This window comes from Amblyraja radiata, chromosome 4 (assembly GCF_010909765.2).
Source record: "Amblyraja radiata isolate CabotCenter1 chromosome 4, sAmbRad1.1.pri, whole genome shotgun sequence".
Classification (NCBI taxonomy): domain Eukaryota; kingdom Metazoa; phylum Chordata; class Chondrichthyes; order Rajiformes; family Rajidae; genus Amblyraja; species Amblyraja radiata.
The window spans coordinates 3,453,339-3,479,648 of NC_045959.1; the positions used below are offsets into that span (position 1 = coordinate 3,453,339).

At 42.2% G+C, this 26,310-nt stretch overlaps 1 protein-coding gene across 1 annotated transcript in view; it reads right to left on the minus strand.

The window, feature by feature from the left end:
* Nucleotides 1-550: 550 nt before the first annotated feature.
* The window catches only part of timm21 (translocase of inner mitochondrial membrane 21), a 34,616-nt gene continuing 8,856 nt past the window's right edge, over nucleotides 551-26,310 (minus strand). Inside the window, exons 2-6 of the mRNA XM_033018919.1 lie at nucleotides 19,343-19,405; nucleotides 14,044-14,141; nucleotides 8,463-8,536; nucleotides 1,698-1,800; nucleotides 551-1,006 (exon numbers count right to left, since the gene is read on the minus strand). Of these exons, the coding sequence (XP_032874810.1) occupies nucleotides 914-1,006; nucleotides 1,698-1,800; nucleotides 8,463-8,536; nucleotides 14,044-14,141; nucleotides 19,343-19,405 (431 nt within the window). The 3' untranslated portion in view covers nucleotides 551-913. The remainder of the gene's footprint in view (nucleotides 1,007-1,697; nucleotides 1,801-8,462; nucleotides 8,537-14,043; nucleotides 14,142-19,342; nucleotides 19,406-26,310) is intronic.

Sequence of the window (26,310 nt, forward strand, 5' to 3'; positions counted from 1 at the left end):
GCAGCAGCATCTATGGAGCGAAAGAAATAGGTGATGTTTCGGGCCGAAACCCTTCTTCAGACTGAATAGGATAGAATTTCAGACTGAAGAAGGGTTTCGGCCCGAAACATCACCTATTTCTTTCACTCCATAGATGCTGCTGCACCCGCTGAGTTTCTCCAGCATTTTTGTGTACCTTCGATCTTCCAGCATCTGCAGTTCCTTCTTTAACAACAAGCTATTCTCATTAGTTGGATTGGATTGGATTGGATTCCTTTATTGTCATTCAGACCTTTCGGTCTGAACGGTCTGATTGACAATAAAGGAATCCATAGTTAAACTCTACCCAACTATCATACAACTACCCAAATAAGATTCTGATATTAAATATTTGTGCAGCAGATACTGAAACTAGCTGCTTCACCTCAGGGGGGAAGGGAGAGCATGAAATGCAGCAAGGAAGTCAGCTGACAGAGCCTTGCACTGGCACAGGATTCAAAGTAGATTGTTTGCACTCTGCTGAGTGCATTTGTGAACAGCCTTACTGAAAAGAGTAGAAAATAATTCAATGCAACAATCACAATATGCTTTATTTACAAAGTTTTTCCTTTTTGCTCACATGATTGAATTTACATGATTGAATGGACCAGCAATTGGTCCTCAAACTTGACATGATCTGCAAAACCTTTCAGAAGGCTCAACTACATTTCAGGAATTATAATAGAAAGAATACATTAATCAAGATTGTATAAAAATCCAAAATGTTTTCAGGAATCGTATTCCAGTCCCTGAATCTGACCTCCTCACAAATAAATTGCTTTTACAGTATCTGTAAAGGTACCTAATTATTCCTTATTCATTATTTACTAATCTACCAAAGCAGGGGGAAATCTCGAGCTTCGACCTAATATAGCAATCCATAACACTTTAAGCTTCAACGGTTGTCTTCAACGATAATGGTTCTTTTAGGATAGGTGTCAAAGTCCACAAATATATAACGAAATTCATACTTTCCATTTTCAGGGTTCTGCAATAAAGAACACAAGGTGTTTTGATTTGTAATCAGTGTGCATTTTGTTTACTCTCGCCCATTATAACAAGGGACAGAAAATAATGGCTGCAAGTTGATATTTGCAGAATTATTCACATTTTTTTCTTTCTTTCAAAATGTAAATCAATTAATCTGAAAATTAATTTTTAGAATGAAGGAAACTTGATGGATTGTTAAAGTAAGCTTGTTCTGGCAAGTTGCAGATAGGCAGCTTTGCTAAGAGCTTCTGGATAAATATTGAGGGAGTTTCAGGCAGTCCCATTTAACTCCACGGCCAAGAGCATATGCTCTTAAGTGAGAAATTTTAGGGGCATTTCATTCTAAATCCATCTCCTAATTTTATTTTCATTGGCAATGGTGTAAATTTCAGTACTCAACGGTACTCAATGTATTAAATACCTTAATATTCTTCAGTGTGCATTGATTGACATCTCTGCTACCAACCCTCCCCCAGACCACTGATGATAGCACACCAGTCAGCTATCACTCAAGCCTGGCTTATTCCAGCAAACATTTCAGCTCACACTGCAGACAGTGCATTTTCCCCACATTTTTTTTAATGCAACTTTTAATGCAGCGGTGGTGGAAAGGTTTTACTTAAAAAAACAAACTGTAAAGAATAACTGAACCGGTTAGACAAAGCACAACAGTAAACAAACATACTGACCTGTTTTGCATCCAAGTGCACTGTTCCTTTTATGGGTTCAGAGCCTTGAATATAAAATTTGAGTTGAATATGCCTCACGCCATCTTTCACATATTCTATGTGGCTGAAAAAGAAAAGAAAAATTGAAATACATGGATTTAATTTTTTAAAAACCAATCATGGCTTTTGTAATTTCTATAGAACTTCTCAACTTGTTTTGCAATCGATGACTAACATTTGAGATATAACAATGTTTATTTGTTGGCAAAGCAGCTAATTTGTTCATTATGAAGTTGCAAGAATATTAAGATTCTGATTGTTAACCACTGAGCAGAACAACAGGAAAACTCTGGTGCTCTTGTGAAAAAAATGATCATTGAACACTATTGTATTATGTGGGTCAAATTTGTTTAATATAATTTTAATCGGGAACTAGAGAACCACTTAAAAGTTACTTAAAAATTGACAAGCAGAAATTAAAACTGTCTTGGAAAAAAAATCACAGTTGAAAGAAAAATCTCTTTACATGCAACCTCCCTGCAGTATTCAGACACCTTTGTCTCTTAGGAACATAGCTGTCAGTTTCACCAAGGGAGACTGTTGAAACTGACAAGCAATTGCTTCAATTGATACGTGTGTAATGATACTATTAAACAATATAACGCTCAGCATTTAGTATTTTTAGCTTGCAGCAATACAATTAAATATATAGCTTTAATTTAGAAAATCCTGCAAGAATGTGTGTCTGAATATCTCTAAACCCTAAACCCCCCTTTCCCATTCACACTGATTGTTTTTATAATACAATTTTCTGCAAGGTGAGATTTCTCAGGAGTTTGAATGCTCCCCCCTGTGACATTGTGGGCTTTTCCCCCATATCTCAATAATGTGCTGGTAGGTGAATTGGCCTAGATCGGTGCAAGAAAAGATGGAGTTTTGCAGTTGATGTGAGAGAAGGAAAATAAGTGGAAGAATGGTATTGATGGGAAAGTCTGAGAGCTGGCATAGACTTTATGGGCCGAGTGGCCATCCTCTGTGTTGTGAAGAAACATGAATGTCATTCTAGATTACTTCCGCTTAATGGAGTGAGCACTAAAATCTGCGAATTCAAAGATTGAAGAGGTACCAAGGAGGTGAAATTTGAAAAGGTAGAATTTTTAAGGAATCTTATTTTAATCTTTTAGTGAAACACAAAATCTGGCCACTCTCGGTCCTAAGACTGATTCTCAGACTGAGCCACTCTCTCAGGGGCTAATCTGCAAGTCAAACATGAATGATTACCTTTCCAAATGCAATTAAATCCACTGCAGTAGTTACCATAAACTGTGTGGTCCTGTAATTGTGTGGAGCAACATATTTCTCCAGGTGACATTACATTAAAAAAAATGACCAAATCTAAATGAAGAGCAGGAGCTGACTGAGATATGCAAAAAAGTGACGATGATAAAGGAAATAGGCCATTATTAGCTGTTTGTGGGGTGAAAAAGAGAAGCTTGTGTGACTTGGGTGGGGGAGGGATAGAGAGAGAATGCCGGGGCTAGCTGAAGTGAGAGAAATCCAAACTCATACCACTGGGCACTGGGCTGTAAGCTGCCCAAGTGAAATACGAGATGCTGTTCCTCCAATTTGTGTTCAGCCTCACTCTGACAATGGAGGAGACCCACTGACTCCCACAAGTATCTCGACTACACTTCTTCCTGCAAAGACTCTACCCCACTACTCCCAATTCCTCCCTCTACACCACATCTGCGCCCAAGATGAGGGGTTCCATACCAGGACATCTGAGATGTCCTCATTCTTTAGGCAACAGGGGTTTCCCTCTCCCACCATAAATGAGGTCCTCACTCGTGTCTCCCCAATACTCTGCAGCTCTGCCCTTGCTCCCCCTCCGCCTAGTCGCAACAGAGACAGAGTCCCCCTAGTCCTTACATTCCATCCCATCAGCCGTTCCATACACCACATAATCCTCCAAAATTTCCGCCACCTCCAACCACAAGCCACATTTTCCCATCTCCACCTTCCCCAACTCCCTGGTTAATTCATCCCTTCACACCCAAACCACCCCTCTCCAGGTACCTTCCCCAGCAACCGTAGAAGATGCAACACCTGTCGCTATACCTCCTCCCTCGACTCTGTCCAGAGACCCTGACAGTCCTTTCAGGTTAGGCAGAGGTTCGCTTGCACCTCCTCCAACCTCAACTGTATCCATTGTTCAAGATGTGGACACTTATACGGCGATCATTTTGCAGAACACCTTCGCTCAGCCCACCTGAACCTACCTGATCTCCCAGTTGCCAGACACTTTAATTCTCCTTACTATTCCTACACAGACCTTTATGTCCTCAGTCTCCTCCATTGTCAGGATGAGGCTAAACGTAAATTGGAGGAACAGCATCTCATATTTTGTTTGGGCAGCTTACAGCCCAGTGGTATGAATATGTATTTCTCTCTTGGTTCCTTGGTCCTCCAAAATATTCCAACTGGAATTTAAACTGGAGGTGGTGGAGGGGGGACTCTCACTTCAAGTAGCCCCGGTATTCTCTCTGTTTCACCCCACAAACAGCTAATAATGGTCTGTTTCCTTTATCATCATTACTATGTTGCATATCTTTTATTCATTATTCTTTACCTCTCCACATCGTCTATATTCTCTCGTTTCCCTTATCCCTAACCAGTCTGAAGAAGGGTCTTGACCCAAAACGTCACCCATTCCTTCTCTCCAGAAATGCTGCCTGTCCCGCTGAGTTACTTCAGCTTTTTGTGCCTATCTTCAGTTTAAACCAGCACCTGCTGTTATTTCCTACTCATCAAGTCAACACTGCCATTCAATCATGGCTGATCTATCTCTCCCTCCTAACCCCATTCTCCTGCCTTCTTCCCATAACCTCTGGCACATGTACTAATCAAGAATCCATCTATCTCTGCCTTAAAAATATCTACTGACAGCCTTCACAGCCTTCTGTGGCAAAGAATTCCACAGATTCACCACCCTCTGACTAATGACATTTCTTCTCATCTCCTTTCTAAAAGAACGTTCTTTAATTCTGAGGCTATGACCTCTAGTCCTAGACTCTCCCATTAGTGGAACCATCCTCTCCACTTCCACTCTATCCAAGCCGTTCACTATTCTGTATGTTTCAATTAGGTCCCCCCTCATTCTTCTGAACTCCAGCGTGTACAGGCCCAGTGCCAACAAACGCTCATCTTAGGTTCCTTCAGCCGTGGAGCATCTGCTACTCCAACCTACTTAGCTCAGTTCTTGACTCTCATTCTAAGCATCATTAAACAACGACACATATAAAATTCCACTGCCGATTTGTTGGCATTCACTATTTTATGTTCACCCACCATTCCTGTGCTTGACGGGCAACACTATTCAGATTTTAAAAAACTTATCTTTATTTTCAAATCCCTTCATCCTCGAATCCTCCTTCGTTCCCATCTCCAATTTTCTTCAACCCAACTACTTTTAAAGATACCAGACTTGGTATCAGATCGAGATAAAAATACCAGATCTGGTATTGAAACCAATCTTGTCTTCTCCAGCAGCTTCCTGATCACATGGCACTTCGTATATTCATGTCCACAAAAAGCAGGATAAATCCAATTAAGCTAACTACTACCACTTCGGTCCATCCCCAAAGTCAGTATCAGCAACAGTGTTTTCTGATGGGATTTCTCCACCAATAGCCTGGTCGTCAATTTTAATTTTGGTTCTGCCAAAGTCACCAACTCCAGAGCTCATTGCAGCTTTTGCCCATGCATTGCCAAACGAACTGAGACATCAAGGTAGAATTTGACCAGATTTAGAATCAAAGGTTTCTTAACCTAATTGATGTGAATGAAAATTCCCCACCTGGTGGGCTCATATCTCGCACAGAATAACCATTCTGTGCTTTTGCAACATTAATCATCGCAACCGTTGGACAATACCATAGCAGCTCCCCAGGAACTGCTTCCTTGTCCCAGGCATCCCCAGTGTGAAACATTGACCTTCAGAAGAAGGGATGTCCTCAAATTACAAAGACTTGGTTCTTTGTATTAAAATGCATTTGCAGTGTGTGTTCCAAAACTGCCAGTATTGTGATATGTGACATTGTATGTGGGGTGACCTCTGGCCAGCTTTGTAACTGGATTCCTCCAACTGTGGAGGTGAAGGTCACATAAACTCTCACCTTGCTCATCACAGGATCTTTTTGTTAGGAAAAGTTTCAATTACTGCAAGAAGTATGAATGCACTGGGATTGTGGACATTGGAAGGGGTAGGATAGGGACCCACAATCCCGTTTACATCAACAAGGGTGGAAAGGGTCAAGGACTTCAAATTCCTGGGCGTTCACATTTCCGAAGATCTTTCCTGGTCCCAGCACACAATCATAAAGAAAGCACATCAGTGCCTCTACTTCCTGAGAAGACTACGGAGAGTCGGTATGTCAAAGAGGTCTCTCTCGAACTTCTACAGGTGCACAGCAGAGAGCATGCTGACTGGTTGCATCGTGGCTTGGTTCGGCAACCTGAGGGTCCAGGAGCGGAAAAGGATGCAGAAAGTTGTAAACACTGCCCAGTCCATCATCGGCTCTGACCTCCCTACCATCAAGGGGATCTATCGCAGTCGTTACCTCAAAAAGGCATCCAACACCATCAAGGACCCACACCAGCCTGGCCACACACTCATCTCACCGCTATCATCGGGCAGAAGGTACAGGAGCCTGAAATCTGGTACATCCAGGTTCAGGAACAGCTTCTTCCCCACAGCCATCAGACTATTAAACTTACCAACATACAGACTCTGAACTGTAACAGCCTATTGAACTCTATCAGCTTATTTCCGTGTATATTGAACTGAACTCTGTATTTTTGTTTACAATACTCTGTTGTGCTGCAGCAAGCAAGAATTTGATTGTCCTATCTGGGACAGATGACAATAAACTTTCTTGACTTGACTTGATTTGTTCATCGTGCTGGCTTCCCATGTGTTAGCCATGGTCTGTACTCATTCCCATAAACGCTACCCTTAATAACCTGGTCCCTTAGACAACATGAAACATTTCTACTTCCTCAAAATGTCGCTCACTCTGGACTAGGACAATAAGTTTCTCATCTTTAACAAACTGCTTCAGGTAAATAAATAAACAAACTCTTACCACTGAATCTTTTCCCAATAAGGAAGCCAACTGTCGGACACTTTCCATAACGGGCAGTGCACTTGCGTGATTCTCTTTATATCTGCCCATATCTGCCCTCACACCAAAGTTACCATGAACTACACATGGGATGGCATATACAATGAGAATCAGGTATGTGCCGATTTCAGAGAATCAGAGCAGATTTCATTGACTACCCTAGTTTTGGGATGCACTGTAACACACTACAGATGTGTAGACTTCATTGCCATGTGCTGAATGATGCACAATTTTGCAGGTTCAATAGTAGCCAGTGGTACGATTTTCAGAAGAAAGGGAAAGATTCGCCAGTGGTATGAGTTTCAGAAGAAAGGGAAAGATTCGCCAGTGGTATGAGTTTCAGAAGAAAGGGAAAGAGTAGCCAGTGGTATGAGTTTCAGAAGAAAGGGAAAGAGTAGCCAGTGGTATGAGTTTCAGAAGAAAGGGAAAGCCAGATTTTGAGGGCATGAAGCAGAACTGGGAGCAAGAGGACCAAGAAGATGGTCACTGCTACCCAGGGAGCTGTCTGTGTTCAGCATCCACAAACTCATTACCAAACTAGGCAAAACATTGCATAGAACACAATGGGACTCCAAAAAAGGGAGTCAATTTTCATAATAAGCCTGGAAAATTATAGATCAAAAATACCACAAACATATTGGACCAGTAATCAGGCAAAGGAACCCACATGATACATACAAATCCCACGCATTCCACTTTGCAGATCCAACTGTATCAAATATAACCCATGAACGAACCAATCCCTGCATCATTTAGTTAAATGCTTTGCCACAAAATCTCTGCATTTCCCAAGGAGTGGGGGGTCATCTGAAGAATTCACTGCTCCATGTAAAATATATCTTCCGTGAGGATCTCCACTCTGTAGGTACGAACAGTGGAGTGCAGATCACCCAGACATTTCTCTGCATTGTCCCACTGTGCGAGGACTGTACTCGGGGGACACTACTGTGACAATACTCTGCCAGGCGTTTCCTATGGTGGACATGTGGCCTTCTTCTTGGCATCTCATTGGCTCGGACTTGCATTCTATGAAGTGAATGCGGGAGCTGTTTCTTGCTGCCTTCCAAAGCTGTCCCTTGCATGACACCCAAAGTATGCTCTGCCGCTGTCTGGCTACCATCGAGGATTATATCTGGAAAGGCTGACACCCTCCTGTGGTTGTTACACATCAATGTATTGGGAAAGGTGTGAAATTAGTTTATGTTCTGTCACGAATCACGCAGATTCTGTTTTAGAAACATAGAAAATAGGTGCAGGAGTAGGCCATTCGGCCCTTCGAGCCTGCACCGCCATTCAATATGATCATGGCTGATCATCCAATGGCTTTAATGGTTGTTTTCTGGTGTCAACCAGCTTTCTGTGGTTTCAATCTTGCAATTTTGCAGGGAACTCTGGAACAAAAGTGTTTAGTACAATCCTATCTGCCATCTTATCTTTCTTCTGAGTAGCTACTAAATTTTGTTAGTGACTGTCCTATAAATGCATCATAGGTTGTGCTACTATTGTAAAGATCATGTAGCAACTATCCAGCAACCAGAAAAACTACTTAAGTTGTCTTCATTGGCACGCAATCATCTTAGTAAATACATATTCTCCGATTTACCTGACATGACGCCTTCTACCCCGTTGAGTTGTCTCTCCATAGCCTTTTATAGGTTCTCCCAGCACTCCGATTATCTGTTCACACAAGATTTACTTAGATCTGATTATTTAAATTATAACAATACTGCTCAAAAGCCTACTGGGTGTTCAATGAAAAATAGAAGTGCAGAACATTTTATTTTCATTTACTTCTCCAACAGCCATGGTAGAACTAAAACATGAAATGTAATTGGATTTTGCTTCTATTATAATTATCTGCAGATCATACCATTACCTGCACCTATCCTGAATATGTTGTATATATTTTACATAGGCACACACACTCATAATTCTTCTATCCGAGATGTGCATATGATTAAAAGCCAGTTTCTCCAGCAGCACACAGCTTGTCTGCATCTTAAGTAAATATTCCATTAGCAACAGTGAGCTTGCAATTCAAACAGATTTACAACATACAGTGCCCTCCATAATGTTTGGGACAAAGACCCTTCATTTATTTATTTGCCTCTGTACTCCACAATTTGAGATTTGTAATAAAAAAAAAAAATCACATGTCGTTAAAGTGCACCATTGTCAGATTTTAATAAAGGCCATTTTTATACATTTTGGTTTCACCATGTAGAAATGACAGCAGTGTTTATACACAGTCCCCCCAATTTTGGGCACCATAATGTGTGGGACACAGCAATGTCATGTAAATGAAAGTAGTCATGTTTAGTATTTTGTTACATATCCTTTGCATGCAATGACTGCTTGAAGTCTGCGATTCATGGACATCACCAGTTGCTGGGTGTCTTCTCTGGTGATGCTCTGCCAGGCCTGTATTGCAGCCATTTTTAGCATATGCTTGTTTTGGGGGCTAGTCCCCTTCAGTTTTCTCTTCAGCATATAAAAGGCATGCTCAATTGGGTTCAGATCGGGTGATTGACTTGGCCACTGAAAAAACGACAATTTTGTAGCTTTGAAAAATTCCTTTGTTGCTTTAGCAATATGTTTGGGGTCATTGACTTGCTGTAGAATGAACGACTGGCCATAGAGATTTGAGGCATTTGTTTGAACTTGAGCAGATAGGATGTGTCTATACACATCAAAATTCATTATGCTACTACCATCAGCAGTTGTATCATCAATGAAGATAAGTGAGCCAGTACCTTCAGCAGCCATATATGCCCAGGCCATAACACCCCCACCACCGTGTTTCTCAGATGAGGTGGTATGCTTTGGATCTTGGCCAGTTCCTTCTCTCCTCCATACTTTGCCCTTGCCGTCACTCTGATATAAGTTAATCTTCGTCTCATCTGTCCACAAGACCTTTTTCCAGAATTGTGGTTGCTCTTTTAAGTACTTCTTGGCAAACTGTAACCCGGCCATCCTATTTTTGTGGCTAACCAGTGGTTTGCATCTTGCAGTGTAGCCTCTGTATTTCTGTTCGTGAAGTCTTCTGTGGACAATGGTTATTGACAAATCCACACCTGACTCCTGAAGAGTGTTTGTGATCTGTCGGACAGGTGTTTGGGGATTTTTCTTTATTATAGAAAGAATTATTCTGTCATCAGCTGTGGAGGTCTTCCTTGGCCTGCTAGTCCCGTTGCGATTAGTAAGCTCACCAGTGCTCTCTTTCTTCTTAATGCTGTACTAAACAGTTAATTTTGGTAAGCCTAAGGTTTGGCTGATGTCTCTAACAATTTTATTCTTGTTTCAGTCTCATAATGGGTTTTTTTACTTTAATTGGCTCAACTTTGGTCCTCATGTTGATAAACAGCACTCCACGTTTCCAAAGGTGATGGAAAGACTGGAGGAAAGACTAGGTGCTGAAAGCTGTATTAAGGAGGCAATTAAATACACCTGAGAAATTACAAACACCTGTGAAGCCATGTGTCTCAAACATTATGGTGCCGTGAAATGGGGGACTGTTTAAACACAGCTGTAAGTTCTACATGGTGAAACCAAAATGTATAAAAATACCTTTTAATAAAATCTGACAATGTACATGTTAATCACATATGATTTTTTTAATTACAAATCTCAAATTGTGGAGTACAGAAGCAAATAAATAAATGATGGGTCTTTGTCCCAAACATTATGGAGGGCACTGTACAAGCTCTCTTTCAGCTCCATCTGTCTTATTCTGCATTTCCCAAAAGAATTAGCTGGAAGCAAATTAAACTCATTAAAAGTTGGAATGTGGTCACGATTGGAATCATCAGGAGATCAGAAATTAAACATTATAACTAAATTTACACAATTTTGTATTGCACGAATACTCCACGACTATTTTAGAGAAATGTTTTAGAGAAAGTATTTTAAGCTGAATCTTATCAGATTTTGTAACTGAATAATTAAAACAAGTATTTTTCCATTTCCTAACTTCTCCAAGTTTATAACCATATAACCATATAACAATTACAGCACGGAAACAGGCCATCTCGGCCCTACAAGTCCGCGCCGAACAATTTTTTTTTCCCTTAGTCCCACCTGCCTGCACTCATACCATAACCCTCCATTCCCTTCTCATCCATATGCCTATCCTATTTATTCTTAAATGATACCAACGAACCTGCCACCACCACTTCCACTGGAAGCTCATTCCACACCGCTACCACTCTCTGAGTAAAGAAGTTCCCCCTAATGTTACCCCTAAACTTCTGTCCCTTAATTCTGAAGTCATGTCCTCTGGTTTGAATCTTCCCTATTCTCAAAGGGAAAAGCTTGATCACATCAACTCTGTCTATCCCTCTCATCATTTTAAAGACCTCTATCAAGTCCCCCCTTAACCTTCTGCGCTCCAGAGAATAAAGACCTAACTTATTCAACCTATCTCTGTAACTTAGTTGTTGAAACCCAGGCAACATTCTAGTAAATCTCCTCTGTACTCTCTCTATTTTGTTGACATCCTTCCTATAATTGGGCGACCAAAATTGTACACCATACTCCAGATTTGGTCTCACCAATGCCTTGTACAATTTTAACATTACATCCCAGCTTCTATACTCAATGCTCTGATTTATAAAGGCTAGCATACCAAAAGCTTTCTTTACCACCCTATCTATATGAGATTCCACCTTCAAGGAACTATGCACGGTTATTCCCAGATCCCTCTGTTCAACTGTATTCTTCAATTCCCTACCATTTATCATGTACGTCCTATTTTGATTTGTCCTGCCAAGGTGTAACACCTCACATTTATCAGCATTAAACTCCATCTGCCATCTTTCAGCCCATTTTTCCAAATGGCCTAAATCACTCTGTAGACTTTGGAAATCATCTTCATTATCCACAACACCCCCTATCTTGGTATCATCTGCATACTTACTAATCCAATTTACCACCCCTTCATCCAGATCATTGATGTACATGACAAACAACAAAGGACCCAACACAGATCCCTGAGGCACCCCACTAGTCACCTGCCTCCAACCCGACAAACAGCCATCCACCATTACCCTCTGGCTTCTCCCATTCAGCCACTGCTGAATCCATCTTGCTATTCCTGCATTTATACCCAACAGTTTAACCTTCTTAACCAACCTTCCATGAGGAACCTTGTCAAAGGCCTTACTAAAGTCCATATAGACAACATCCACTGCTTTACCCTCGTCAATTTCCCTAGTAACCTCTTCAAAAAATTCAAGAAGATTAGTCAAACATGACCTTCCAGGCACAAATCCATGTTGACTGTTCCTAATCAGACCCTGATTATCCAGATGCTTATATATATTATCTTTAAGTATCTTTTCCATTAATTTGCCCACCACTGAAGTCAAACTAACAGGTCTATAATTGCTAGGTTTACTCTTAGAACCCTTTTTAAACAATGGAACAACATGCGCAGTACGCCAATCCTCGGGGACTATTCCCGTTTCTAATGACATTTGAAATATTTCTGTCATAGCCCCGGCTATTTCTACACTAACTTCCCTCAATGTCCTAGGGAATATCCTGTCAGGACCTGGAGACTTATCCACTTTTATATTTTTCAAGTGTCAGTACTTCTTTTACTTTGAAACTCATAGTATCCATAACTACTCTACTAGTTTCCCTTACCTCACATAATTCAATATCCTTCTCCTTGGTGAATACCGAAGAAAAGAAATTGTTCAATATCTCCCCCATCTCTTTTGGCTCTGCAGATAGCTGCCCACTCTGTTTCTCCAATCGACCAATTTTATCCCTCGTTATCCTTTTGCTATTAATATAGCTGTAGAAACCCTTTGGATTTACTTTCACCTTACTTGCCAAAGCAACCTCATATCTTCTTTTAGCTTTTCTAATTTCTTTCTTAAGATTCTTGGTACCAAATTATTCCCAACTCTTTATTAATGGTTTATAGCTCCAACTGAGATTGGAGCTATAAGCCTTGTCTGAACGACAGATGCTGGAAATCTGAAATGACAACAGAAAATACTGGAAATATTCAACCACTAAGGCAGCATCAGTGACAGGAGAAACAGTTAACATTATAGGTTCAGGAACTGTTGACGGAACTTGCATTTACATTATGTTCCTTTTGTAATATCCTCAAGTACTCCACTATCTTACTTACTTACTCACTATACTTACTTACTTACTTACTTACTTACTTACTATCTATTTAAAATAGAACAATGTTGCAATATTGGAAATCATATTCAATCATACAAAAAAAAAACCAGGCTGTTGATTTGCCTGAGCCTATTCAAAAGCCATTGTTCATGATGACTTTCACATCACTGTGCTGTACATGTTATCCCTCCTACTTGGCTTTTGGCTGCTGGTCACAGGCAGAAAAGATCAGCAAAATATGCTGTTTACATGACAGAAAGTATTTAATATACATCCTATTCTTAATACATTTGTTTATATTTAATTTATACAATTTATATAGTATGATATGTACTGAATATATTTAATATGAAAAATGGCTGGTATAATGCACACTGAATATTGTCTTTATTTGGCATACACTGGGATAGAAAGCAGGAGAGTTTTCAGCTCCAAGATCATGCCATAGTGTACAAAGTCTATGTGGGGGTGTAATTTACTGATAGTGTTGGCATTTCATTTTGTTTAAACTTTTGATGTTACAGCCAGCTCTATTGATATTTTTTTTACACAAAGTCAGAAATCAAACCTCAATGGAATAAAAACTTTATGAACATAAAATTCATCTTGGTTCAGTAACACTAAGTGTGGAACATGGTGCCATGTACTTCTAAACTTCTGTCCATGCAGGTGTGGATTACACTACAATTACTGCTTTATGGCGCAGTAGAATACCATGCACCAAGGATGAACCTCTGGATAGAAGATAGTTTTATAAAGAAAAAGCGCAAAACTATCAGATGTAAATACACAAAATTATGTGAAAGAACTATACAAACTGAGCTCTATTGAAAGCTCTTGCTGAATGTGTCTCCACCACCTATGACAATAGCTTCTGAAATGTACCACCAGAAATTATTTTCTGCCACTTCTGCTACCTGCATGAAATCTGTATAACCTGGCTAATCATTTATCCACTGGTGAGACGGTTTCTGAAGTATATCCCCAAGAATAATAAGGATTTACTGTAAATTGCAAATCTTAGTCTCGTAAAACCATACCTCTGGGTGAACTCTACACTTCTTCAGAGCAACTCCGTATATTTTGCTTGGACTTGAGGAGGAGAACAGCTCTTTAAATATCACATAGAACAATCCTCCTAAAATGACAAGCGAAAACACGTTGAAAGAGAAGGAAAATGCAGTGTTGAAAACTTTTAATATACAACGTGCTTTTTAATCACATAAAGGATTAAGGGGATTTTATCCTTAATATTTATTTTGTTACACATTTTGCATTCAGCAGATCATCTCCCCCCTCTGAAAGCTGTGAACACGAACCAGAGCTGGGCTCATTATTCATTTTAATTACTTCTGGATACTCCAAGTTGGTTTATGACACGTCACCGGGACATGCCTGTAATTTATCTTGTCAGAGCCACTTCTGGGTGTGCAAGGAAACATGAAGTGGCAAGATTCCATGGGAGTCAAACTGGAACCGCACGTTGTATGAAAGTTCCATCTGTGAACATGTAACTTGGTTGGTGGGGCAAGGCTAGGGTTGGAAGTGTATCCTTCTTTTAAAATCATCAGACATTGCCAAATATGGAATGCACTGGGGATAGTAATGGCAAACGCTGCTGAGTTGCAAAAGTACATCCACTATAATCTGGCTGGTGGCACACTCTCTATGCACTTTGCAACGCTCCCAGGTGCAATGAGATCTGTTTTCCACCCTGTCCAGGTGAGGACAGACAGGAACCAGATCTGTTGACTTTGGGTGACACAACTAGATTTTAATGTGGCAACCGTGTCATGAAAATTACAAACTTCAGTTTTTTCTACCAGCTCATCATTAACAGTTTGGAAGAGATAGAAAAACTTAGGGAAATGGGATAAATGATTCTTGTGTTTAAGAAGGAACTGCAGATGCTGGAAAATCGAAGGTACACAAAAATGCTGGAGAAACTCAGCGGGTGCAGCAGCATCTATGGAGCGATGGAGATAGGCAACGTTTCGGGCTGAAACCCTTCTTCAGGCTCTTTCAATGATTGATAATTGATTCTTTCAAGGGTGGACAAGGAGCTTTCTTCGGATGTCATGATTACTAAAAGTTTACAGGATGAACAACTTTTGAAATGAGTGGAAATATAAATGAGAAAGTGAATTCAAGCAGATTATATATTTCATCTGAGTTTAAATTGTCAATTGTCAACAGGAGGATGTACAACACAAACCTCTAATTCCACCAATGTGCTTCCAGCAAAAGAGAATAATTAACCTCTTAAAAAAAGGACCTCCAGCTGTACAGAAACACATTTCTCCAAACCAGGTGAAATGCCATGCAACATTTTGAACAAAGGACCTTTAATATTTGTAAAAGTCATAAAGATTTTCTGTTTTAAATTTTGGAAATTGTTAATAGAAATTTGAAACTTCTTTCACATCCCACCAGAATCAACTGATACCGCCCTCGATAATGTTTGTGACAAAGACCCATCATTTATTTATTTGCCTCTGTACTCCACAATATGGTATTCGTAATTTTAAAAAATCACATGTGGTTAAAGTGCACATTGTCAGATTTTATTAAAGGGTATTTTTAAACACTTTGGTTTCACCATATAGAAATTACAAGAGAGCAGTGGTGAGCTTACTAATCACAAAGGGACTGGCAGGTCAAGGAAGACCTCCACAGCTGATGACAGAAGAATTCTCTCGATATTACAGAAAACCCCCCAAACACCTGTCCGACAGATGAGAAACACCCTTCAGGAGTCAGGTGTAGATTTGTCAATGACCACTGTCCGCAGAAAACTTCATGAACAGAAATACAGAGGCTACACTGCAAGATGCAAACCACTGGTTAGCCGCAAAAATAGGATGGTCAGGTTACAGTTTGCCAAGAAGTACTTAAAAGAGCAACCACAATTCTGGAAAAAGGTCTTGTGGACAGATGAGACGAAGATTAACTTATATCAGAGTGACGGCAAGAGCAAAGTATGGAGGAGAGAAGGAACTGCCCAAGATCCAAAGCATACCACCTGATCTGTGAAACATGGTGGTGGGGGTGTTATGGCCTGGGCATGTATGGCTGCTGAAGGTATTAGCTCACTTATCTTCATTGACGACACAACTGCTGATGGTAGTAGCATAATGAATTCTGAAGTTTGTAGACACATCCTATCTGCTCAAGTTCAAACAAATGCCTCAAAACTCATTGGCCAACGGTTCATTCTACAGCAAGACAATGATCCCAAACATACTGCTAAAGCAACAAAGGAGTTTTTCCAAAGCTAACAAATGACCAATTCTTGAGTGGCCAAGTCAATCACCCGATCTGAACCCATTTGATCATGCCTTTTATATGCTGAAGAGAAAACTGAAGGGGACTAGCCCCCAAAACAAGCATAAACTAAAGATGGCTGCAATACAGGCCTGGCAGAGCATCACCAGAGAAGACACCCAGCAACTGGTGATGTCCATGAATCGCAGACTTCAAGCAGTCATTGCATGCAAAGGATATGCAACAAAATACTAAACATGACTACTTTCATTTACATGACATTGCTGTGTCCCAAACATTATGGTGCCCTGAAATGGGGGGACCATGTATAAACACTGCTGTCATTTCTACATGGTGAAACCAAAATGTATAAAAATGGTCTTAATTAAAACCTGACAGTGTGCACATTAACCAGAGGTGATTTTATTCTATCACAAATCTCAAGTTATGGAGTACAGAGGCAAATAAACAAATAATGTGTCTTTGTCGCAAACATTATGGAGGGCATTGTGAAAGCTCCTTTGAATTTTTGCCTCACCTCATTGGGTGGCACAGTGGGTGAGTTGCTACCTTACAGCACCAGAGTCCTGGGTTTGATCCGGACTACGGGTGCGGAGTTTGTACTTTCTCATGTGGGTTTTCTTCAGGGCTCCGGCTTCCTCCCACACGTACAGGTCTGCAGGTTAATAGGCCTCGGTAAAAAATGTAAATTGTTCCTAGTGTGTAAGATAGTGCTGGTGTACAGAGATCGTTGGTCAGCGCGGACTCGGTGGGGCGAAGGGCATGTTTCCACGCTCTATCTCTGAACTAAACTAAATGGTATAATTCTGCTACACTCAAAATATAACAGTGAAACATATATACAGGCCAAGGCTGGGGAAAAAAAATCAATGATTAAATAAGATAAAATTTACTAAATATTAATATAACAGTAAGATAAGAGTTTAAGAAAGAAATGCAGATGCTGGAAAAAGCAAAGGTAGACAAAAATGCTGGAGAAACTTAGCGGGTGAGGCAGCATCTATGGAGAGAAGGAATAGGTGACGTTTCGGGTCGAGACCCTTCGTCAGATTGATGTCGGTGGGGGGAGCGGGAAAAAGAAAGGAAGAGGCGGCGAAAGGAGGCTTGTGGGAGAGCTGGGAAGGGGAGGGGAAGGAGGGAGAAAGCAAAGACACTCAGAAATTGGAGAAGTAAATGTTCATACCGCTGGGGTGTAAACTACCCAAGCAAAATATGAGGTGCTGCTCCTCCAATTTATGCTGGGCCTCATTCTGGCAAAGGAGGAGGCCCAGGACAGAAAGGTCGGATACGGAATGGGAGGGGGAGTTGAAGTGCTGAGCCACCGGGAGATCAGGTTGGTTATTGCGAACAGAGCGGAGGTGTTGGGCGAAGCGATCGCCAAGCCTGCGCTTGGTCTCACCCATGTAGAGAGGTTGACACCTGGGACAGCGGATGCAGTAGATGAGGTTGGAGGAGGTGCAAGTGAACCTCTGCCTCACCTGGAAAGATTGCTTGGGTCCTTGAATGAAGTCAAGGGGGGAGGTCATGTCAAGTCAAGTCACTTTTATTTCTATAGCACATTTAAAAAACAACTCTCGTTGGCCAAAGTGCTTTACATTGGTGTAAGAATAGTATAACAAACAACAGTGGTTCATAGATTAAATACAAACATCACTACATACATATAGCCCTCGCTCAGAGGACATCAAGAAAGGTGAGGGAGTAGAGATGAGTTTTAAGTCTCGACTTAAAGGAGTCGATGGAGGGGGCAGTTCTGATGGGAAGAGGGATGCTGTTCCACAGTCTAGGAGCTGCAACCGCAAAGGCGCGGTCGCTCCCTGAGCTTATGCCTAGACCGCGGGATGTTCAGCAGCCCCAAGTCGGCCAATCTGAGGGACCTGGAGGTGGTGTGGTGGGTAAGCAGAGTTTTTATGTAGGTGGGGGCGAGCCCATTGAGGGCTTTGTAAACATAGAGGAGGGTCTTGAAATTTATTCGGAACCGCACAGGGAGCCAGTGGAGAGAGGCCAGGATGTGGTCCCTTTTTCGGGTGCCCGTCAGGAGTCTCGCTGCGGCATTTTGGACCAGTTGCAGGCGGGACAGGGAAGATTGGCTGATGCCAGTGTAAAGGGAGTTGCAGTAATCTAGGCGGGAGGAGATAAATGTGTGGATGATCTTTTCGAGGAAGGGACGAATTGACCAGGGAGTTATGGAGGGAACGGTGTTTGCGGAAAGCAGAAAGGAGAGATGGGAAGACGTGGCCAGTGGTGGGATCCCATTGGAGGTGGCAAAAATGTCGGAAGATTATACGTTGTATTCGACGACTGATAGGGTGGAAGGTGAGGACAAGGGGGACTCTGTCCTTGTTATGAGTAGGGGGATGGGGAGTGAGAGCGGAGCTGCGCGATATAGAGGAGACCCTGATGAGAGCCTCAGCAATAATAGAAGAGGGGAACCCCCGTTCCCTAAAGAAGCGGGTGGGAAGAAGTGTAGGCCAGATAGCCATGGGAGTCATGGGAGAATAAGAGTGATATTTTTGTGCAAAATATTAACTCACAAACTAGGCGTAACTCATTATTTCAAAAAATTTATATATGAAGGCATATTTGCAACTGATCACTATGGGAAAATGAAGAAATTTGTTGAAACAACAAATGAAAATCAGTGTGGTATAAACAAATGGGTAATTTCACAGAGTGAATCAGATAATTGAAAACACGAAAGACTATTTGTTCATTTTCATGGCTGAAACAGTAATTTAAATTTTCAAAATGTTAATAAGTGTAACATGAATTTGTAGATATTCATATAATTCAGTAACATACTATCACTTCTCCTCCCCTACCCCTCATTACTGCTTGCAACCCCATACAAAAAACATATTAAATGGTGAATGTGGACTTATGGAAGATACTCAACGGGTCAGGCAACATCTCTGGAGAGAACACGAATAAGTTACATTTCCTGCTTTTTTGTAAACCAGCATCTGCAGTTCCACGTTTCTATGTAACATTTGCCATTCTAGGCTAATGTAAAGCATATGTGTGAAGATGTACACAAACACAACAACAACTCACCTGTTATGCCAATTCCAACCAATACCACGAGAAGATAGGTAAAGTCTTTTCCAGCTTCTTTCACTAAAGCAAGAATTTGAAACGTGTTAGTCATTTAATGGTAAATTGTGTTTAAATTGACCAGAACCACCAGAGTGTAAACAATTTTGATAATCATTCATTCAATTTTTACAAGCTCCCTTTAATTAATAATATATTCAAATATAAAAGTGTCAACAACCTTTCATTGGGTTATTTTAAGAAAAAAACTTAATTTTAGGATATAAATTAATTGCTTGAGCAAAAAGCAATCTGCTGGAGGAAGTTAACAGGTCAAGCAGCATGTATGGAGGCAGATTGACAGATGATATTTTGGAGTTTGTACCCATTTTCAGATTGTTGGATCAGAGGGAGAATGCTGCTAGAGAGGGGTGAGGGGTAGAGGCGAGGCAAGAACTGATGGGTAGATTCAGATTAGGAAGGGGAACTGGCAGATGGGTGGAGATGGTAACAGAGGTTGGAAGTGAAGTGGAGAAAGAAGGGTGCAGATGTGGAATATGATAAATACGCTGAGGAGTGAAATGCAGAGCCAAAATCTGTTGATGTAGTGCTGTGAGGTAAGTCAAATGAATTTCTTTCTGCACTTAAAAAAAACTACCGGTACATATTTTCAAGAGAAATTATTTGCATTTACATAGGGCATTTCAGAAAGCATTTGATAAGGTCCCACATAGGAGATTAGTGGGCAATATTAGTGGGCAATATTAGGGCACATGGTATTGGGGGTAGAGTGCTGACATGGGTTGACAGACAGGAGACAAAGAGTAGGGATTAACGGGTCCCTTTCAGAATGGCAGGCAGTGAGTATGCTATTTACAATATACATCAATGATTTAGATGAAGGGATTCAAGGTAACATTAGCAAATTTGCAGATAACCCAAAGCTGGTGGCAGTGTGAACTGTGAGGAGGATGCTATGAGAATACAGGGTGACTTGGACAGGTTGGGTGAGTGGGCAGATGCATGGCAGATGCAGTTTAATGTGGATAAATGTGAGGTTATCCACTTTGATAGCAAAAACAGGAAGGCAGATTATTATCTAAAGGTGTCAAGTTGGGAAAAGGGGAAGTACAACGGGATCTGGGGGTTCTTGTTCATCAATCAATGAAAGTAAGCATGCAGGTACAGCAGGCAGTGAAGAAAGCGAATGGCATGTTGGCCTTCATAACAAGAGGAGTTGAGTATAGGAGCAACGAGGTCCTTCTGCAGTTGTACAGGGCCCTAGTGAGACCACACCTGGAGTATTGAATTTGGTCCCCTAATTTGAGGAAGGACATTCTTGCTATTGAGGGAGTGCAGCTTAGGTTTGCAAGGTTAATTCCCGGGATGGCGGGACTGTCATTTGCTGAGAGAATGGGCGGCTAGGCTTGTATACTCTGGAATTTAGAAGGATGAGAGTGAATCTTATTGAAACATATAAGATTATAAAGGGTTTGGACACGCTAGAGGCAGGAAACATGTTGCCGATGTTGGGGAAGTCCAGAACCAAGGGCCACAGTTTAAGAATAAGGGGTAAGCCGTTTAGAATGGAGATGAGGAAACACTTTTTCACACAGAAAGTTGTGAGTAAGTGGAATTTTCTGCCTCAGAGGGCGGTGGAGGCCGGTTCTCTGGATACTTTCAAGAGAGATAATGGAGTCAGGGGATATGGGGAGAAGGCAGGAACGGGGAACTGATTGGGGATGAACAGCCATGATCACATTGAATGGCGGTGCTGGCTCGAAGGGCCGAATGACCTACTCTTGCACCTATTGTCTATTTCATGTATACAAGACTGATCCATACAATTTCATTGCGAATAGGGAAAAATAATTTATTTTCTTGTTGAATATCAAAATAGTAATTCATCTATGGAAAAACAAAGCAAATTAAATTATTTAATGAACCCAGATGACATCAAAATGTACAGTGGATAAATCCAGATTGTTACTTTGTCATAGCAAATCTGGTGGCCTTGTAAATCCTGCAGCTTCTAGAAGTAACAGCCCAATTCAAGAAACTGCTAAAGGAACTCAATAGGTCAGGCAGCATCTGTGAAGGGAAATTAACAGTTGATGTTTTTGGTTGAGATCCTCTGGATTGGGGAGATATCCAGCATAAAGAGGCAAGGTAGATTCAAGTTCAAGTTTACATTTATTGTCACTGTACTAATTGGTACAGTGAGATTTGGGTTGCCGTAAAGCCACACAAATAAAAAGAACACAACACACGATAGAATTTAACACGAACATCCCCAAACAGCGGAATCAACGTTTCCCACTGTGAGGGAAGGCAATAAATTTCAGTCCACTTCCTCAGAACTGCTGTAGCTTTTGGGAGCAACAACAGCAGCAGGAGTTTAGCAAGAGATACGACTGATTGGCTCTAGCCCAAGTGGGAGGAGAGAAGTGAGTCAGTGCTGGGAAAACAGTTGAAAACTGAGGAATTTGGTTTGTAAATCTGTAAATCAGGCAATTTATCAGTCAATTTAAGCAAGACTGCTCTTAGCGAGCGGCAGTGAGTGAGCGGCCTTGTGAGGGAAGTTCCCTGTGAGAAAAGTGTGAGTCTTTGGCTCGAGAGTCTTCAGCGAGGAGACGAAAGAAGGAGATGTCAGGCAAGCTGATTCAGTGCGATGCTTGCAGTATGTGGGAGGTCAAGGACACCGCTGGTGCCTCTGGCTGCTACAAATGCGAGAAGTGCATCCAGGTAGAGCTCCTGAAGGGCCGTGTTGGGGAACTGGAGAAGCAAGTGGAGAAGAACTGGAGAAGAAACGGAGTCGTTCCTCGACAAGTCCTACAGTACGATTGTTACACCAAAGGTACTTGAAGAGAGAAGGTGGGAGACAGTGAGAACGGGAGGGAAGCATGGAATGCCAACTTCCCCGGGTGTTGTACCTCTTGTGAACAGGTTCACCCACTTAGAAGCTGTCGGGACAGAAGAGGTATTTACACTGGGCGGCGGACTGGCTTGTGATGCGAATAGGGCTGTTGAGCCAAAACCAAAAAGGCCTAAGGCAGGCAACGCCATTGTAGTGGGAGACTCCATTGTGAGAGGTACGGACAGGGGTTTCTGCGGCAACAGACGGGATGCGAGGATGGCGTGCTGCCTTCCTGGTGCCAGGATCCAGGATGTCACGGACAGAGTGCAGAAAATCCTCAAGGGCGAAGGTGAACATCCGGAAGTGGTAGTGCATGTCGGCACAAACGATGTCGGAAAGAAGGGGATGAATATTCTGCAGCGTGACTTTAGGGAGCTCGGAAAAATGCTGAAAAGCAGGACCTCCAGGGTTGTTATCTCCGGTTTGCTTCCAGTTCCTCGTGCTGGCGAGAGCAGGAACAGGGAGATACGGGACCTAAATGTGTGGCTGAGGAACTGGTGCACGGGGCAGGGATTTAGATTCTTAGATCACTGGGATCTGTTTTGGAGTAAGGGGGAACTGTACAAAAGGGACGGATTGCATCTTAACAGGTGTGGGACCAGCATTCTGGCAGGCAGGTTTGCCACTGCTACACGGGTGGTTTTAAACTGAATAAGGGGGGTGGGGTGTCGAATGGGATAGTGGAGGATGGAGTTAAAGGGAAAGGGTTTCTTAAATGTGTGAGCGTAGAGACAGAGGGATGTAAAATGAGGGTAGAAGCAATAGGTAGCAAGGTGAAAAGTAAAAGTGGCAGGCCGGAAAATCCAGGGCAAAAATCAAAAAGGGCCACTTTACAACATAATTGTATAAGGGGTAAGAGTGTTGTAAAAACAAGCCTGAAGGCTTTGTGTCTCAATGCAAGGAGCATTCGTAATAAGGTGATGAGTTGAATGTGCAGATAGCTATTAATGACTATGATATAGTTGGGATCACGGAGACATGGCTCCAGGGTGACCAAGGCTGGGAGCTGAACATCCAGGGATATTCAATATTCAGGAGGGATAGAGAGAAAGGAAAAGGAGGTGGGGTAGCGTTGCTGGTTAGAGAGGAGATTAACGCAATGGAAAGGAAGGACATTAGTTTGGAGGATGTGGAATCGATATGGGTAGAGCTGCGAAACACTAAGGGGCAGAAAACGCTGGTGGGTGTTGTGTACAGGCCACCTAACAGTAGTAGTGAAGTTGGAGATGGTATCAAACAGGAAATTAGAAATGCGTGCGACAAAGGCAAAACCGTTATAATGGGTGACTTCAATCTACATATAGATTGGGTGAATCAAATTGGCAGGGGTGCTGAGGAAGAGGATTTCTTGGAATGTATGCGGGATAGTTATCTAAATCAACATGTAGAGGAACCAACGAGAGAGCAGGCTATTTTAGACTGGGTATTGAGTAATGAGGAAGGGTTAGTTAGCAGTCTTGTTGTACGTGACCCCTTGGGCAAGAGTGACCATAATATGGTTGAGTTCTTCATTAGGATGGAGAGTGACATTGTTAATTCAGAAACAATGGTTCTGAACTTAAAGAAAGGTAACTTTGAGGGTATGAGACGTGAATTGGCCAAGATTGACTGGCAATTAATTCTAAAAGGGTTGACGGTGGATATGCAATGGAAGACATTTAAAGACTGCATGGATGAACTACAAAAATTGTTCATCCCAGTTTGGCAAAAGAATAAATCAGGGAAGGTAGTGCATCCGTGGATAACAAGGGAAATCAGGGATAGTATCAAAGCGAAGGATGATGCGTACAAATTAGCCAGAAACAGCAGCATACCGGAGGACTGGGAGAAATTCAGAGACCAGCAGAGGAGGACAAAGGGCTTAATTAGGAAAGGAAAAATAGATTATGAAAGAAAACTGGCAGGGAACATAAAAACTGACTGCAAAAGTTTTTATAGATACGTGAAAAGAAAGAGATTAGTTAAAACAAATGTAGGTCCCTTGCAGTCAGAAACAGGTGAGTTGATCATGGGGAACAAGGATATGGCGGACCAATTGAATAACTACTTTGGTTCCGTCTTCACTAAGGAAGACATAAATAATCTGCCGGAAATAGCAGGGGACCGTGGCTCAAAGGAGTTGGAGGAATTGAGTGAAATCCAGGTTAGCCGGGAAGTGGTGTTGGGTAAATTAAATGGATTAAAGCCCGATAAATCCCCAGGGCCAGATAGGCTGCATCCCAGAGTACTTAAGGAAGTAGCTCCAGAAATAGTGGATGCATTAGTAATAATCTTTCAAAACTCTTTAGATTCTGGAGTAGTTCCTGAGGATTGGCGGGTAGCAAACGTAACCCCACTTTTTAAGAAGGGAGGGAGAGAGAAAACGGGGAATTACAGACCAGTTAGTCTAACATCGGTAGTGGGGAAACTGCTAGAGTCAGTTCTTAAAGATGGGATAGCAGCACATTTGGAAAGTGGTGAAATCATTGGACAAAGTCAGCATGGATTTACAAAAGGTAAATCATGTCTGACGAATCTTATAGAATTTTTCGAGGATGTAACTAGTAGCGTGGATAGGGGAGAACCAGTGGATGTGGTGTATCTGGACTTCCAGAAGGCTTTCGACAAGGTCCCACATAAGAGATTAGTATACAAACTTAAAGCACACGGCATTGGGGGTTCAGTATTGATGTGGATAGAGAACTGGCTGGCAAACAGGAAGCAAAGAGTAGGAGTAAATGGGTCCTTTTCACAATGGCAGGCAGTGACTAGTGGGGTACCGCAAGGCTCAGTGCTGGGACCCCAGCTATTTACAATATATATTAATGATCTGGATGAGGGAATTGAAGGCAATATCTCCAAGTTTGCGGATGACACTAAGCTGGGGGGCAGTGTTAGCTGTGAGGAGCTGAGCTGGCCGAGTCCAGAGCGGGTGGAGCTGTGGTGGACGCTGCTGCGGCCCGACCTCCGGAGACTCGGTGGCTGCAACTGCGGGTTTGGCGGACGGCGACACCGGGAGCCCGCAGGTCCCTGGGGGGAGACCGCTTTTCAGGGCTCCCGCAACGGCGACTTCTCCCGCCCGAGTTGCGGGGTTGAAGAGCTCCTGGAGCGGGGCCTTACATCATCGCCCCGCGCGGCTTGGAATGGCCGCGGGAGTTTGCGAGCGCACGCCGGGGGCTCTAACACCAAGACCCGGTGTGCGGCCTTGCATCACCCGGCGTGGCTTTAATGGCCACGGGACAATTCGCCATCGCCCGCCAGGGGCTTTGACTTTGACTCTGACATCGGGGGGGAGAGTGCAGTGGAGAGATAAGTTTTTTTGGCCTTCCATCACAGCGATGTGATGGATGTTTATGTAAATTATGTTGTGTCTTGGGTCTATTTGTTTGTAATGTATGGCTGCAGAAACGGCATTTCGTTTGGACCTCAAGGGGTCCAAATGACAATAAATTGAATTGTATTGTATTGTATTGTATTGTATTGTAGGATGCTAGGAGACTGCAAGGTGACTTGGATAGGCTGGGTGAGTGGGCAAATGTTTGGCAGATGCAGTATAATGTGGATAAATGTGAGGTTATCCATTTTGGTGGCAAAAGCAGGAAAGCAGACTATTATCTAAATGGTGGCCGACTAGGAAAAGGGGAGATGCAGCGAGACCTGGGTGTCATGGTACACCAGTCCTTGAAAGTGGGCATGCAGGTGCAGCAGGCAGTGAAGAAAGTGAATGGTATGTTAGCTTTCATAGCAAAAGGATTTGAGTATAGGAGCAGGGAGGTTCTACTGCAGTTGTACAGGGTCTTGGTGAGACCACACCTGGAGTATTGCGTACAGTTTTGGTCTCCAAATCAGAGGAAGAACATTATTGCCATAGAGGGAGTGCAGAGAAGGTTCACCAGACTGATTCCTGGGATGTCAGGACTGTCTTATGAAAAAAGACTGGATAGACTTGGTTTATACTCTCTAGAATTTAGGAGATTGAGAGGGGATCTTATAGAAACTTACAAAATTCTTAAGGGGTTGGACAGGCTAGATGCAGGAAGATTGCTCCCGATGTTGGGGAAGTCCAGGACAAGGGGTCACAGCTTAAGGATAA